The 14,299-nt window shown below is 42.3% G+C and overlaps 1 protein-coding gene across 1 annotated transcript in view; it reads right to left on the bottom strand.

The window, feature by feature from the left end:
* Positions 1 to 1,907: 1,907 nt before the first annotated feature.
* Positions 1,908 to 14,299, bottom strand: part of ADAMTS20 (ADAM metallopeptidase with thrombospondin type 1 motif 20) — a 198,095-nt gene continuing 185,703 nt past the window's right edge. Inside the window, exons 35-41 of the mRNA XM_039914736.1 lie at positions 14,133 to 14,262; positions 13,873 to 13,967; positions 13,700 to 13,794; positions 8,100 to 8,233; positions 5,769 to 5,860; positions 3,567 to 3,671; positions 1,908 to 2,322 (exon numbers count right to left, since the gene is read on the bottom strand). Coding sequence (XP_039770670.1) covers positions 2,233 to 2,322; positions 3,567 to 3,671; positions 5,769 to 5,860; positions 8,100 to 8,233; positions 13,700 to 13,794; positions 13,873 to 13,967; positions 14,133 to 14,262 — 741 coding nt within the window. The 3' untranslated portion in view covers positions 1,908 to 2,232. The remainder of the gene's footprint in view (positions 2,323 to 3,566; positions 3,672 to 5,768; positions 5,861 to 8,099; positions 8,234 to 13,699; positions 13,795 to 13,872; positions 13,968 to 14,132; positions 14,263 to 14,299) is intronic.

Here is a 14,299-nt window from a genome sequence, read left to right on the forward strand (position 1 = left end):
CACTAAGCCACGCTGCTGCAGAAGACTGTAAGCTCGTGGTGGGCAGGGAATGTGTCTGTTTACTGTTGTATTGTACTCTCCCAAGCGCTTAGCCCAGAGCTCGGCACACAGTAAGCGCTCAATAAATATGATTGAATGAATGAAAGGGAGAGGACCCTGTATTTCCCATGGGTCTTGGGAAGGTTAACCTGATCCTGAGAGCAATAGTGATGGTTTATATGATGTGTAGCCTCTGGACCAGACCACAAGAGCTCAGTGTGGGTGTAGTTGGGGTCTGGCATGCAAGAAAGTGGGACAGACCAACCCACGCCTCCAGTATGAGGGACTCCACCAATGGCCTCTAATAAGCTCCTTGAGGGCAAGGAACGTGTCTGGCAACTCTGCTGCATCGTTACATTGTACTCTCCCAAGCGTTTAGTACAGTGCTCTGCACACAGGAAGTGCTCAATAAATACAATTGTTTGATTGATTGATGCCTGCCCTGAGCCCAAACCAGTGTTCATCATTTCTTTGAAAAAGGCCTACATGTACTTTCTTTATATCAACGCCTGTCTCCCGCTCTAGACTGCATGTTGGTTGTGGGCAGGGGATGTGACTTTTATATTATATTGTACTCTCCCAAGCACTTAGTATAGCGCTCTGCATACAGTAAGTGCTCAATAAATACAATTGACTGAATGAGTGAAATGGAAAGTCCATTGGACAGGGCTTCCAAGGGCATGATTTTTGAAATTTCAACAACTAATCTCCAATTAATCACTTCTCTAAAATCTGCACTGAAAAGCAACATTGAAAAAAAACCAGACTTTTAAGTATTTGCATGTACATACTGGGTTAGTAAATGTACAGACGTTACAACCCAGAAAAGATACTGCTCCAATGGTATGCACGATTCATTCAGAGGTAGGCTTTTAAAATTAATTTCAGAAATATAATCTGATCCTGTGTTTCGTATCCACAAAATTTCAATTTTGCGATCAAACCAAATTGGGAATCATTTGATTCTGAATTTGTACCACATTTTCTTGACAGAAGATGAAAAGCTGAGCACCACAAAACGGAAACAAAAACGAAAATAAAACAAGGCATCTAATCTGGATCAGTAGAGAGGATGTCGGCTATGCACTCGTTCGGTGTCATTAGTTACTATCGTACGTCCATATTTGGAGTCATTTCGATTAGTGTGATTTCTGGATTTTATTTTCTACCCTTAAACTCCAAACGGTGTATGCTATTTCAGTACAGCATAGGGATAGTGTCTGGCATAGTATAAATTTCTGGTCCAGCATGAGATGTTACCAAACAGCAGTAGCGACTACTGTAACATTTTTTTCCTGTGGCAGAACTGGCTGGAATTTTGTGAGGAGCTTGGGATTCTTTCTGATTGGCTGCTATTAACACAGCTCCAACCTGAATCTGGGATTCCCGCTGGGAGGCAACAATCCTATTGGGCGAGGAAGGCTTGCAGAGGTGGAAATTTGGCCCAGGTAGAAGCTGCCAGAAGAGCCTTTCTCGGGAGTCTTTGAAGGCAGCAACAGGCTCACTCTGGGGTGAGAGAAGACCCCAATTTCTCACCTGCTCTGCAGCTCGCTCCGGCACGAGCCAGGGTCCTGTCTGGAAAGACTGGTACCCCAAAGCTAGGAGGGGTTTGCAGCTGCATTGGAAGTCCTTATCTGGGCTAAAGCGGTCTGCAGAGATGGCTGAAGGGCCAGGGAGCCAATGGCAGGGCTGTTCTGCAGTTGGAGGAAGCAGAAACTCTCCACAGCACTGTGGTCTCTTCAGTCAAATGTAATGCCTGTTGTCCACACCCAGTCCACTCCCCTCCTCCTTCTCCTCCTCCTCCTCTTCCTCCTCTCCTCTTTTTCCTCCTCCTCTTTCCCTCCTGTTCCCCTCTGCCTCCTCTTCTCTTTCTTCTCCTCTCCTCCTCCTCTTTCTCCACCTAATTTTCCTTCTCCTCCACCCCCCTCTAATCCTATCCAACAGCTTGTAGGCTGCACCGGGAATGAATACCTCACTCACCAAACCCAGGGGCTTTTGATTGAGTTTATACACCAAAGGAGTCTTCTTCGAAGTTTACGCCCAAATGAAACTGGTAGGCATCCCTGCAGAAAAGGGAGCAGAATATTCCTATGCCAACATTCCAGAATCAGAGGATCGCAGAAGGAAAATCGTTTGTGATCGGGCTCTACAGGAGCATAGTTCCCCTCCTTGGGTGATTCCACCTTGGAATTTTCACTGGACTTGGATGGGGAGGCCCATGTTTGAATGAGGCATACATTTCCCACAGAACCCACCACATCTACCGTATATCTTTGTGCCATCCTGGAAGAGAGAAAGGGGAGAAATATGAGTCAGTCAGATATGGGTGGGTATACTGAAGAACATGTTAGGGGTTAAAATACATATATATATATATATATATATATATATATATATATATATATATATCATGTTTGAATCATTAAAATGCTTGGCAAACGCTTCCTGAGATTGATGTGGATGAGGGAGAAGGTCACCCAGTAGAATGCTTGGGCATTAAGCCCAAAAGTACTTGGAGAAATTGTTTTCAGCTTTATAGTAAATTGCAATAAAAAGCTAAGGTGTCCAGAGCTAGGAAAAATCCATTGTTTCACTTGCCTTTGAAAAGGATTCATGCTTAGTTTTTTCACAGACAACAAATTCAGCCTACTGGGGCATAAAAGTACCCTGAATTTATTCACAAGAAAGTTATTTGGTAAATTAGGGAAGCAGTGTTGCTTAGTGGAAAGAGCATGGGCTTGGGAGTCAGAGGTTGTGGGTTCTATTCCCGGATCTACTGCTTATCATCTGTGTAACTTTGGGCAAGTCACTTAACTTCTCTATGTCTCAGTTACTTCATCTGTAAAATGGGGATTAAGACTGTGAGCCCCACGTGGGACAACCTGATTACCTTGTACCTCAGCACTTAGAACAGTGCCTGGCACAGGGTAAGCACTTAACTGGTACTATCATGATCATTATTGTTATCATTATTATTATTATTTGAGCCTGCATTGTACAAGCAGTGGAAATCGTTTATTTCAATGGGTTTTCAATCTATTAAGTTACTTTACAAAACACATTCCATAAAAGATCAACAGTCTTTTGGTGAAGGAATTGCAGTGGTGAAATAAAACTGAATATGCTTAAAAATCCAGGGCAATAATTTTTTAATTACCTGAAAATTGATCCCAACACAGCCTGATTATGTTAAAAAAAAAAAACAGACATTGGACTAGCTTCTAGAACCTGAACATGAGGAAAGCATTTAGTTCCAATTGGACAAAATTTCATAAATATCACAAAAAGTATGGTGACTGTACACATTTTTTCTCTCTATCACATAACACAAGCTCAATAAATAAGATTGAATGTACAAGTTCACTGATTATCATGATTTGAGGTGCCTGGAAGATAATGGAGACTAGAGCAGTTGATCTCACAGTTCAAACAGACCTGAATCTACCAATAAAGGAATACGCAGTTAAGAAACGATGAGCATCTGGAAAGAAGTGTTTTGAATGAATTGCGCGTGTAACAGGACTTACCAGAGATCTATGCACATTGACAGATGCATAATTGCCTTGGGCAAGCCACTTTGCTGAACTGGATATCTTCAACCCGGTGCCTGCCAAATTGATACTGAACCGTCCCTGAGGTACCAGAGAAAATGGAAAAATATGTGAAATGTATGAACGATCTAAACACCGAGAGTTCCTTTTGCTCGGAAACATTTGTTTACACCTATGGAGTCACTGACTCTTCCTTCTTTTACACAGGGGTATAAACATTTAAAGAAAGAAAGGGGAAAGAATGAAGTTACCCAGTTGACCAGACTTTGAACTGGTGCAAGCTCTTCCACATTCCCCTCTGTGACTTCCTCCTTTCTTCCTTGCCTTTGGGTCTGGGAGAGAATTGTTGACTGAGAGGCAAAGGTCTCTGATGTGAGAGAGTAGCAGAGCTTCCCTGGGGCTCTCAAGGATAATTTGTAGTGCAACAGAGATAATTTCTTGGAGCCTAGATTCCCCAACTCCTAGCCAACTTCCCCCCATGCCAATAAATCTCTGATTGGTGTTTATATGTAACCAGTGTGGCCTGATGGAAAGAGCATGGCACTGGAGTCAGGAATCTGGGGGAAAAAAAACGCAAGTGGGAATTTGTGCCCTCAATGACCAGTTGAGTCTCTCTTGTCCCAAGAATACCCAGAGAGGAAACAATTGTCTGATCTCTCTTCAACAAAGGGCAGATCTCTGGTCATCACAAATGCTCTAGGGGCTACATTTTACTCAAGAAATGTGGAGCAAAGTTCATTGATAGTGTGTGTGACCATCTTTGGAGAGAATTGACTCTAAAGATTACCCAACTTCATTTTTTTTATTTAAATAATAATAGTAATGGTATTTGTTAAGCATTTACTATATGCCAAGCACTGTTCTAAGCGCTGGAGGAGATACAAAGTAATCAGGTTGTCCCACATGGAACTCACGGTCTTAATCCCCATTTTACTAATGAGGTAACTGAGGCACAGAGAAGTTAAGTGACTTGCCCAAAGTCACACAGCTGACAAGTGTCGAAGCCGAGATTAAAACTCATGACCTCTGACTCCCAAGCCCAGACTCTTTCCACTAAGACAGAAACCTCCCAAAACTAATTATTATAATTTTACAGGGTTGAACAAAGAGGAATGTTCTATCCCTTTTAATAGTATTTTTATGGTATTTACTGTGTGTCAGGCACTTACTAAATGTTGGAGTAGATACAAGCTAATCAGGTTGGACACAGTCCATGTCCCACAAAGGGATCATAGTCAATCTCCGTTTTACAAATGAGGTAAATGAGGCCCAGGGAAGTGAAATGACTTGCCCAAGGTCACACAGTAGACAAGTAGCAGAGCTGGGATTAGAACCCATGTCCTTCTGACTCCCAGGCCCCCGCTCTATCCAGTAGGCCATGCTACTCCTTGTTCTCCTTCTTATATCAACTGTAAATTACAATCACATTACAGAGATCCCTATCAGCTGCAAAATGGCAAGCTGAAATTGAGGAACTGAAAGCAAAAAGAAGAGAGGAAAGTTTTCAAGGACTGGAAATCAGAACCCAGACAACACTGTATCCCAGCTAAAATTGAGAGTCCATTGTTACACACGGACGAGGGTGCCAGACTGCCATTAAGAAAGGAGAGATTCTACAAGAACTGAAGCTTCATTCAGATGATGAAAAGGGAGACAGAAGTGAAAATAGCACCAAGCTCTACAAACAAAACAATGACAGAGCAAGGAATAGTTTCTGTTCCTGGATACGCAAGCCGCATCGAGCATTTCACTCACACACGCACTCAGGGCTGAATTTCACTAACCAGACATCTTCTTTGCAAAGGAATAACAATTACAAATATGGAGATCTATTGGCATATTTTGTTTGTTGGTTTGTTTCTACCTCCAAAAGCCTTTTACATGAGTGCTTTTGGAGTGTCAATATAACCTAAAGGAAAGAACATGCGACTAGGAATTGTAGTCCCAGCTCTGTCACAAAGTAATCAATCAATGGTATTTATTGAGTGCTTATTGTGTGCTGAGTACTGTACTAAACCCTTGAGACAGTACAATCTTCTAGATTCAAAAGTATTATTTTACTCTTCATTTTTTCCTGTGGAGCACCTTACTTATCCTGTGCCAAGAAACTGAATTAAAGTGAAGATGTCTTAAATACGATTTTCAAAGGAGAAAAATAACCAAAGACTTATTTAATACCTGTGGGCATCGTGCAGCACTATAACAATCTCCAGCTGTGCCGAATGGAACCGCTTTTCCAAATATGGTATGAGCAAAAAGAAGGTCTGTAACTAGAAAACAGACAGGACATTTTTTGAGTACTGGAAACAGAATTTTCGAGGGCTTATAACAAACTATTTCAAGCATCTATACAAATAATAATATAATAATAATATAATTGTTAAGCATTTACTATGTGCCAATCACTATCCTAAGCACTGGGGTAGATAAAAAATAATCAGGTTGTCCCATGCAGGCTCACAATCTTAATCCCCATTTTATAGATGAGGTAACTGAGGCCCAGAGAAGTGAAGTAATTTGCCTAAAGTCACACAGTTGACAAGTGGCGGAGCTGGCATTAGAACCCACGACCTCTGACTCCCAAGCCCGAGTTCTTTCCACTAAACCACACTGCTTCTCTAAAAACTATGAGCACATCAAATTTGTATTAACTCAGGGAAATAATCAAGGTTCTCTTTCCTTTAGAATTTGAATGATTTTGTTTCTTCCCACCTTTTCGAAGGAAGGATAGAGTTTTCAACATGACCGAAGTTTCCTAGATGGACGTGACTATGAAAACTGTATTCAACTGCAGCAGTGCCGTACGTATTCTTTAAAGCAGAGAGATGACACTCTCCCTGGTTACAAAGATCAAAGGCAAAGATCAAAGAGTAATATCCATTTGCTTTTCTGAGATGAGATATTTTGTCTTCTCTTTATGTCATAACTTGTCATAATTGTGAGTTTGAAAATAAGGAAGCTAACTCATCGTTTGGAGAGTGAATCATTCCTCCGGGTAGTACGTGAGACCAAAGCGGATGAAAGAAGCACTGAATTAAAGACCAGCCGAGGAAGCGATGTGGATTACAGTGTCATGAACTGATCTCGGCAAATTTACACAGCGTGGTTTAGTGGAAAGAGCACGGGCCTGGGAGTCAGAAGGTCATGGGTTCTAATCCTGGCTCCGCCACATGTCTGCTGTGTGACATGTTTAGACTGTGAGCCCTTTATTGGGCAGGGATTGTCTCTCTTGCCAAATTGTACATTCCAAGTGCTTAGTACAGTGCTCTGCACATAGTAAGAGCTAAATAAATACTATTGAATGAATGAATATGATCTTGGGCACTTTACTTCACTTCTCTGGTCCTCAGTTCCCCTATCGGTAAAATGGGGATTAAGTGTGTGAGCCCTATATGGGACAGGGACTGTGTCCAACCTGATTAGCTTATATCTACTCCAGTACATAGTAAACATACTCCAGTACATAGTACATAGTAAATGCTTAACAAATACCATCATTATTATAATTATTACATCCATTGGAGAGCTTCCACAGGCCTCATACCACATCCAAAAACCCACAATCCACTGGTTCTGCCTTAATGCATGGTTTCACGACATGTTTTGACTAGAAAGTAACAGTTACATTTTAGAATGTTTTTCTGGTAACACAAACCCATCTGGTTACAGCACAGCAGGGTTATTCAAATGAACAGTTGAGTATTTGTGTGCAACAAAGGACACGACGATGTTTCCCTTAAAATGCGATCGTACGATCGATTGTATTAACTGAGCGCTTACTATGTGCAGGGCACTGTACTAAGCACTGGGGTGAATACAACACAACAATACAATGGACAAATTCCCTGTTCACAGTGAGTTGGCAGATTTCCAGTGCAGGTTTTGCTCATATTAGACAGCGGCTACAGGCAGAACCAGGACTGGAAACCAGATAATAATAATGATAATTATGGTATTTGTTAAGTGCCTACTATGTGCCAGGCACTGTACTAAGCGCTGATCTCCTGATTCCCAGCACAGTGCTCTTCCCATTGCACCACCACCATTAACCTAAAGTCTTTCAAGAAAACCACGCTTGCGTAATAGGACACTTCTGATTCCCGTGTGACTTCAGCACAATAATCATCTTCTTCACCTGGGCGTACATCTTTCATCATTAAAGAATCTGTCCAACTTTGAGTGTCATAAAAACATCTATGCAATTGAAACGAGTTTAGGAATGAAATTACATTTTAAATTTAGCCTTTCCTTCTGAAATTGTTGAAATCTGCAAGCGCACATTAAAAGGGGAGACTGAGGGGACAAATTGCAGATGTTACTTTTGAAGTGCAGTGATTTTACAGTTAAGGGCAGTGTCATGGACAGAAGCAGCAATACCAGCAGTCTTACAGCACAGGGAGTAAGACCCTGAGGGAGGAACTTTGATGATGATAAATGAACGGCTATGACAGTTGTACCACCCAGAGGACCAGCATTTCCAAAGCATTACTGCAATGCGTCACTACTTACTTTTAATTTGCATGGAGAGGAGATCAATTCTAATTTTGCTAAAAACAGTATATCCAGCAGCAGGGTAGTCATTTCTACATGCACAGTCTTGTCTTCTACTTCCATTGAAGGGACATTCATATGGATTTTGTAGCCTACAAAATTTTTTGAATATTTTAGGATTTGCTCATAAGCTGAATGCGTTTAAGGATGGGAGACCCTTTAACTAGTATGATTGTAACAAGATGAATAGGAAAGGAATGCAGTACCATGGATTGAAGGACAAAGGGATGAAGAGCAGGAAATATCAATGGCAATAATAATCATGATAATGGGATTTCTGAAGTGCTTACTAAGTGCCAAGCACTGTTCTACATGCTAGGGTAGATACAAGATAATCAGGCCGGGCACAGTCCCCGTCCCACAGGGGGCTCATAGTCTCAGTACCAGAGAAATTAGGTGTTTAATTCCCAAATTTAAATGTGTAAACTAAGGCACAGAGAAGTTATGACTTGCCCAAGATCACAGAGCAGGCAAGTGGCAGAACTGGGATCAGGTCAGGGGATGAGAAGCAGCATGGTGTAGTGGATAGAGCACGGGCCTGGAAGTCAAAAGGTCATGGGTTCTAATCCCAGCTCTGCCACTTGTCTCTGAGTGACCTTGGGCAAGTCACTTTAGTTCTCTGTGTCTCAGTTACCTCATCTGTAAAATGGGGATTGAGACTGTGAGCCTCACGTGGGACAGGGACTGTGTCTAACCCGATTTGTCTGTATCCATTGCTTAGTATAATGCCTGCAACACAGTAAGTGCTTAACAAGTACCACAATTATTATGAGTATTATTATGTGACCTGAAATTTTATAACATTTGGGAGGTCATTTTGCAACCTGAGTAAATTTGACTTCAAGACATAATTTATGGCTTAGACTATTCACTCCCTTCCTCCACTTTCACATTCCCAGAAAAGTCTATCTTTGGTTTCCCCCAGGTGCCCAGACCCCTATAGCTGTCACCATCTTGTGTCTGAAATCAAGGTGACTCTTCAAAGGCCAGAGGATTCTAGAATCTGCCCCTTCCTCTTCATCCAAACTGCTACCATAGTAGTCCAAACACTTAACCTATCCTGCCTTTATTACTGCCTCAGCCTCCTGGCCGACCTCCCAGACTCCCGTCTCTCCCCTCTCTAGTCATATTTCACTCTGCTGCCCAGATCATTTTGCTCCAAAACCATCCAGTCCACGTTTCCGGACTTCTCAAGAACCTCCAGGGGGTGCCCATCTACTTCGGCATCAAACAGAAACTCCTTTATCATATGCTTTAAAACATTCCATCATCTTGCCCCTCCTACCTTACCTACATAATAATAATAATAATCACTGTGGGATTTGTTAAGCACTTACTTTGTGCCAGGGACTTTACTAAGCAATGGGGTAGATTCAAGATAATCAAGTTGGATACAGTCACTGTCCCCATAGGGCTCACAGTCTTAATCCCCATTATACAGATTAGAAAACTGAGGCACCGAGAAGTGAAGCGACTTGCCCAAGGTCACACAGCAGACAAGTGGCAGGGTAGGAATTAGAACCCACATCCTCTGACTCCCAGGCCCGTGCTGCTTCCCCTAATGATTTCCTATTACAACCCAGGAGCCCACAGACTTCAATCCTGTAATGCCAACCTGCTCATTGTACCTAAATCTCATCTATCTCACCACTGACATTTCACCCACATCCAACCCTCTTAATATCCAGAAGACTATTCCTCTCCACTCCTTCAAAGTCTTATTAAAATCATATCTCCTTCAAGATGACTTCCTGACTAAGCCCTCATGTCCTTTTCTCCCACTCCTGTCTGCACTGGTCCTGCACCTGGATTTACACGCTTTCTTCACCCCTTCCTCAGCCCCATAGCACTTATGCACATATCCTTAATTAATTATTAATATTAACGTCTGCCCCCCCCCCCCCCCCGATTTTAAGCTCGTTGTGGGCAGGGACTGTGTCTACCAAGTCTGATATACTGTACCCTCCCAAATGCTTAGTACAGTGCTCTGCATACAGTAAATGCTCAATAAATACAATTGATTGGTTAACTGATTGATTGGGATTGTTTGGGGACAAGTCAAAACAGCATGGTGTCGTGGATAGAGCCAGAGCCTGAGAGTCAGAAGGTCATGGGTCCTAGTCCCAGCTCCTCCACTTATCTGTGTGACCTTGGACAAGTCACTTTACTTCTCTGTGCCTCAGTCACCTCATCTGTAAAATGAGGATCGAGACTGCGAGACCCACGTGGGACAGGGACTGTGTCCAGTTCGATTTGCTTGTATCCACCCCAACGTTTACTACAGTGCCTGGCACAGATTAAGTGCTTAACAATACCGTCATTATTATTATTGCAGGGCTGGCTATGGATATTCTGAGGGAGAAAGGGCTTCCAAATTTTGGGCCTTTTGGGTAGTCAGAGCTTCTCCTCTTATCCATACCACAGACAACAGCAAGGTAGATTCTAGATAACTTGAATAGACTTTCTGCAAGTATCCTTTTCATATTAACCAGGTGACAAATAAGAAACATTTAGATCCAAGCTGCTTTTTTCCTAGATCTGATCTATTTCCCATTCAGAACCCTCTGTGCTTTTCTGGAGCTGTCCCAGGGCTCACATTTCTCTGGTCCTTCCCCTCTGCTCCCAGGGAGTGCCAGGGACCACCCTTACCCTCTCCAAGTCCTTTGGATGCTAGGGCAGATCAGTGTCATTTTTCCCCCTCAGGGGTCGCAGCCTAACTTCATGCGAGTACCGACCTCGGAACCCCTAGAATACTTTCTGGAGTCACATCTTTAAGCCTTAGTAAAGAGCTTTGCACACAGTAAGTGCTCAATAAATGTGATTAAACAAATCTTTGATTCCTGCTTCCCACTGTGTCTTTCAGGGTTCACAGCTCTGAACCTTCTCTGGTCCTCACCTCCCAGGATCACAGTTCCAACTTTCCCCCACATAGCTGAGTGGCTTCTCCTCCTATCCATCTGGCCCCTGATTGTCTTTCCCAACACTTTCCTCTTACTGGATCGCTTCCAAATTAATACCGTATAATGCATTCAGGATACTTCAGGAGTCAATCTCCTGGATTCCTCTTCTTTCTCCTGAGCGGAGGGGTTATTGGAATGACTGCCATGCAATATTGAAAATCCCTAGCCTCTACTTTAAATTAGTTCTATAAAAATAGAGTGTTAAAAGAGAGATAATAATTGTGGTATTTGTTAAGCACTTACTATGTGCCAAGTACTGTTCTAAGTGCTGTAATAGATGCAAGCAAATCAGGTTGTTTACACTTCCTGTCGCACATGGGGTTCACAGTCTCAATCTGCATTTTACAGATGAGATAACTGAGGTCCAGAGAAGTGAAGTGACTTGCCCACAGTCACAAAGCAGACATGTGGTGAAGTCAGCATTAGAACCCAGGACCTTCTGACTCCCAGGCCCATGCTCTATCCACTACGTCATGAAGGAGACTATCGCCTAAGAGCCTCCAAATTAGCCAAAACAATCTATTCCTTCATGTGACTAAAAAAATGCACTACCTAGAGTTAACACTATTAACTTGACTGAATTGCAGTACCATATAGCAATATGACTAAATGACCAAAAAGCAATACCAATAATTTTATGAATGTAAACAATGAAATGTGTAACATATGTATCAATCAATCAATCATATTTACTGAGCATTTACTGTATGCAGAGAACTATACAAAGAGCTTGAGAGAATACAATGCAACAGTACAACAGAGTTGGAAGACACATTTTCTGCCCTCAATGAGATTACATTGCAGTCGAGAGTGCTGTATGTTAGAAAAATCATCCTCACCAAAACTTTGCATATATGAATAGTTTTTAAGGTATTTGTTAAGCACTTACTTTGTGCCAGGCACTGTACTAAGTACTGGGATACAAGATACAAGTACAGGTACAAGATAATTGGGTTGGACACAGTCCCTGTCCCACATAGCGTTTACAGCATTAACCTCTAGAGTTAAAGACAGTACAGTCTTCTAAACTGTGAGCCTGTTGTGGACAGGAATTGCCTCTATTTGTTGCTGAATTGTCCTTTCCAACCTCTTAGTACAGTGCTCTGCACACAGTAAGTGCTCAATAAACAGGGTTGAATGAATATCAATCCCCATTTTACAGATTAGGTAACTGAGGCATAGAGAAGTTAAGTAACTTGCCCAAGGTCACACAGCAGACAAGTGACAGAGTCAAGACTAGAACCCAGGTCCTCCTTCTCCCAAGCCTGTGCTCTTTCCCATCCCCTCAGCACTGAACTCGTCTGCTCAACTGTCTATATTTCCATTACCCTATTTATTTTGTTAATGAATTGTACATCGCCTTGATTCTATTTAGTTGCCATTGTTTTTACGAGATGTTCTTCCCCTCGACTCTATTTATTGCCATTGTTCTTGTCTGTTGGTCTCCCCCGATTAGACCGTAAGCCCGTCAAACGGCAGGGACTGTCTCTATCTGTTGCCGACTTGTTCATTCCAAGCGCTTAGTAGAGTGCTCTGCACATAGTAAGCGCTCAATAAATACTATTGAATGAATGAATTTCCAGGCAGGGCTAGACTTAAGATTTCAATATTTGCTACTTGCAGCTACCAGACACTGGTTTCTTCTATCCCCTTTCTCGACTGTAAACTCATGTTGGCAGGGAAGTCTGCTGAACTGTACTATCCCGAGCACTTAGTATACTGCTCTGCACACAGAAAGTATTCAATAAATACCACTGATTGAATAATTGATTGTTGGACATCTAATTCCAGTTTTCTCAGTAGTCAGTGGGTGGAGTCAGTCTTCTACAGGGCTATTATCCCTGACTGGGTCTATCTAACAGTTAATCAATGGTATATATTGAGTGCTTATTGAGCACTTTACAAGTGTTTGGAAGAGTACAGTACAACAGAGTTGGTAGACATGATCCCTGCCCAACAAGAAGCTTCAAGTCTAGAGGGGGAGATCTAGCCTCACTGTCCTATTGTCTTTTTATAATAATAATAATAATAATTCTGGCATTTGTTAAGCATTTACTACGTGCCGAGCACTGTTCTAAGCGCTGCAGTGGATACAAGATAATGAGGATGTCCCATGTGGGGCTCACAGTCTTAATCCCCATTTTACAGACGAGGTAACTGAGGCCCAGAGGAAGTGAAACGACTTGCCCAAGGTCACAGAGCAGTCAAGTGGCGGCGCCGGAATTAGAATAATGGTATTTGTTAAGCGCTTACTATGTGCAAAGCACTGTTCTAAGCGCTGGGGAGGATACAGGGTGATCAGATTGTCCCACGTGGGGCTCACAGTTTTAATCCCCATTTTACAGATGAGGGAACTGAGGCACAGAGAAGTGAAGTGACTTGCCCACAGTCACCCAGCTGACAAGTGGCAGATCTGGGATTCGAACCCATGACCTCCGACTCCGAAGCCCAGGCTCTTTCCACTGAGCCACGCTGCTTCCCCCCACGTCCTCTGACTCCCAAGCCCATATTCCTGCTCCTCCTTCCATCTTACTTGTAATGTGGGCAACCAATACCCCCACCAAGCATTAGACCTCCCAAAAAATAGACAGTTAGTACCTGTATCCATACACTTCTGCAAAGTTGTCTTCTTCACCTTTAACCAGTGATAGATATTCCTTGGGGTTCTCCAAATGCATGTCTGAACAATAAACCTAAAAGAGAAATGAAATCTTCAGAACACGGTTATTAATTGAATCAAACTCCAGTCACCGTAATAAAACTTGTTATACCTTTATCCTTTTTCCTTCGATGTTAATTAGATACTCGCCATCATCCTTAATCATTTTTTTCACCTGGATTTCTTTGCAATTTGTCACTATTTCACCTTCAAGGAAAAGTGGATAAAATCAATCACTTCCTGGATTTCAGAATTTCAGCACTTAGTGTAGTTTTGAGGATGTCCATATTTAGATCTCTATTATCCAATTTTAAGTAACATCAGGCCAAGTGTGATGAGCACACCGATCAAGTTTTGATTTCCTTTACTTACAGTCTCTGATATGGCACAACTTCCTAGCTTCTGGTTTTAAACGGGAAAGGCACAAGTCGCTGGACCAACCATTTTCGGTCAGGCACTCAACTCTTCTCTCCTGTGTGCCAAGTCCACAGGTTTCTGAGCACTATTCGGGGATTACAATCAGAAGATGAATCAGTCTG

Source organism: Ornithorhynchus anatinus, chromosome 2, assembly GCF_004115215.2.
Source record: "Ornithorhynchus anatinus isolate Pmale09 chromosome 2, mOrnAna1.pri.v4, whole genome shotgun sequence".
Taxonomy (NCBI): domain Eukaryota; kingdom Metazoa; phylum Chordata; class Mammalia; order Monotremata; family Ornithorhynchidae; genus Ornithorhynchus; species Ornithorhynchus anatinus.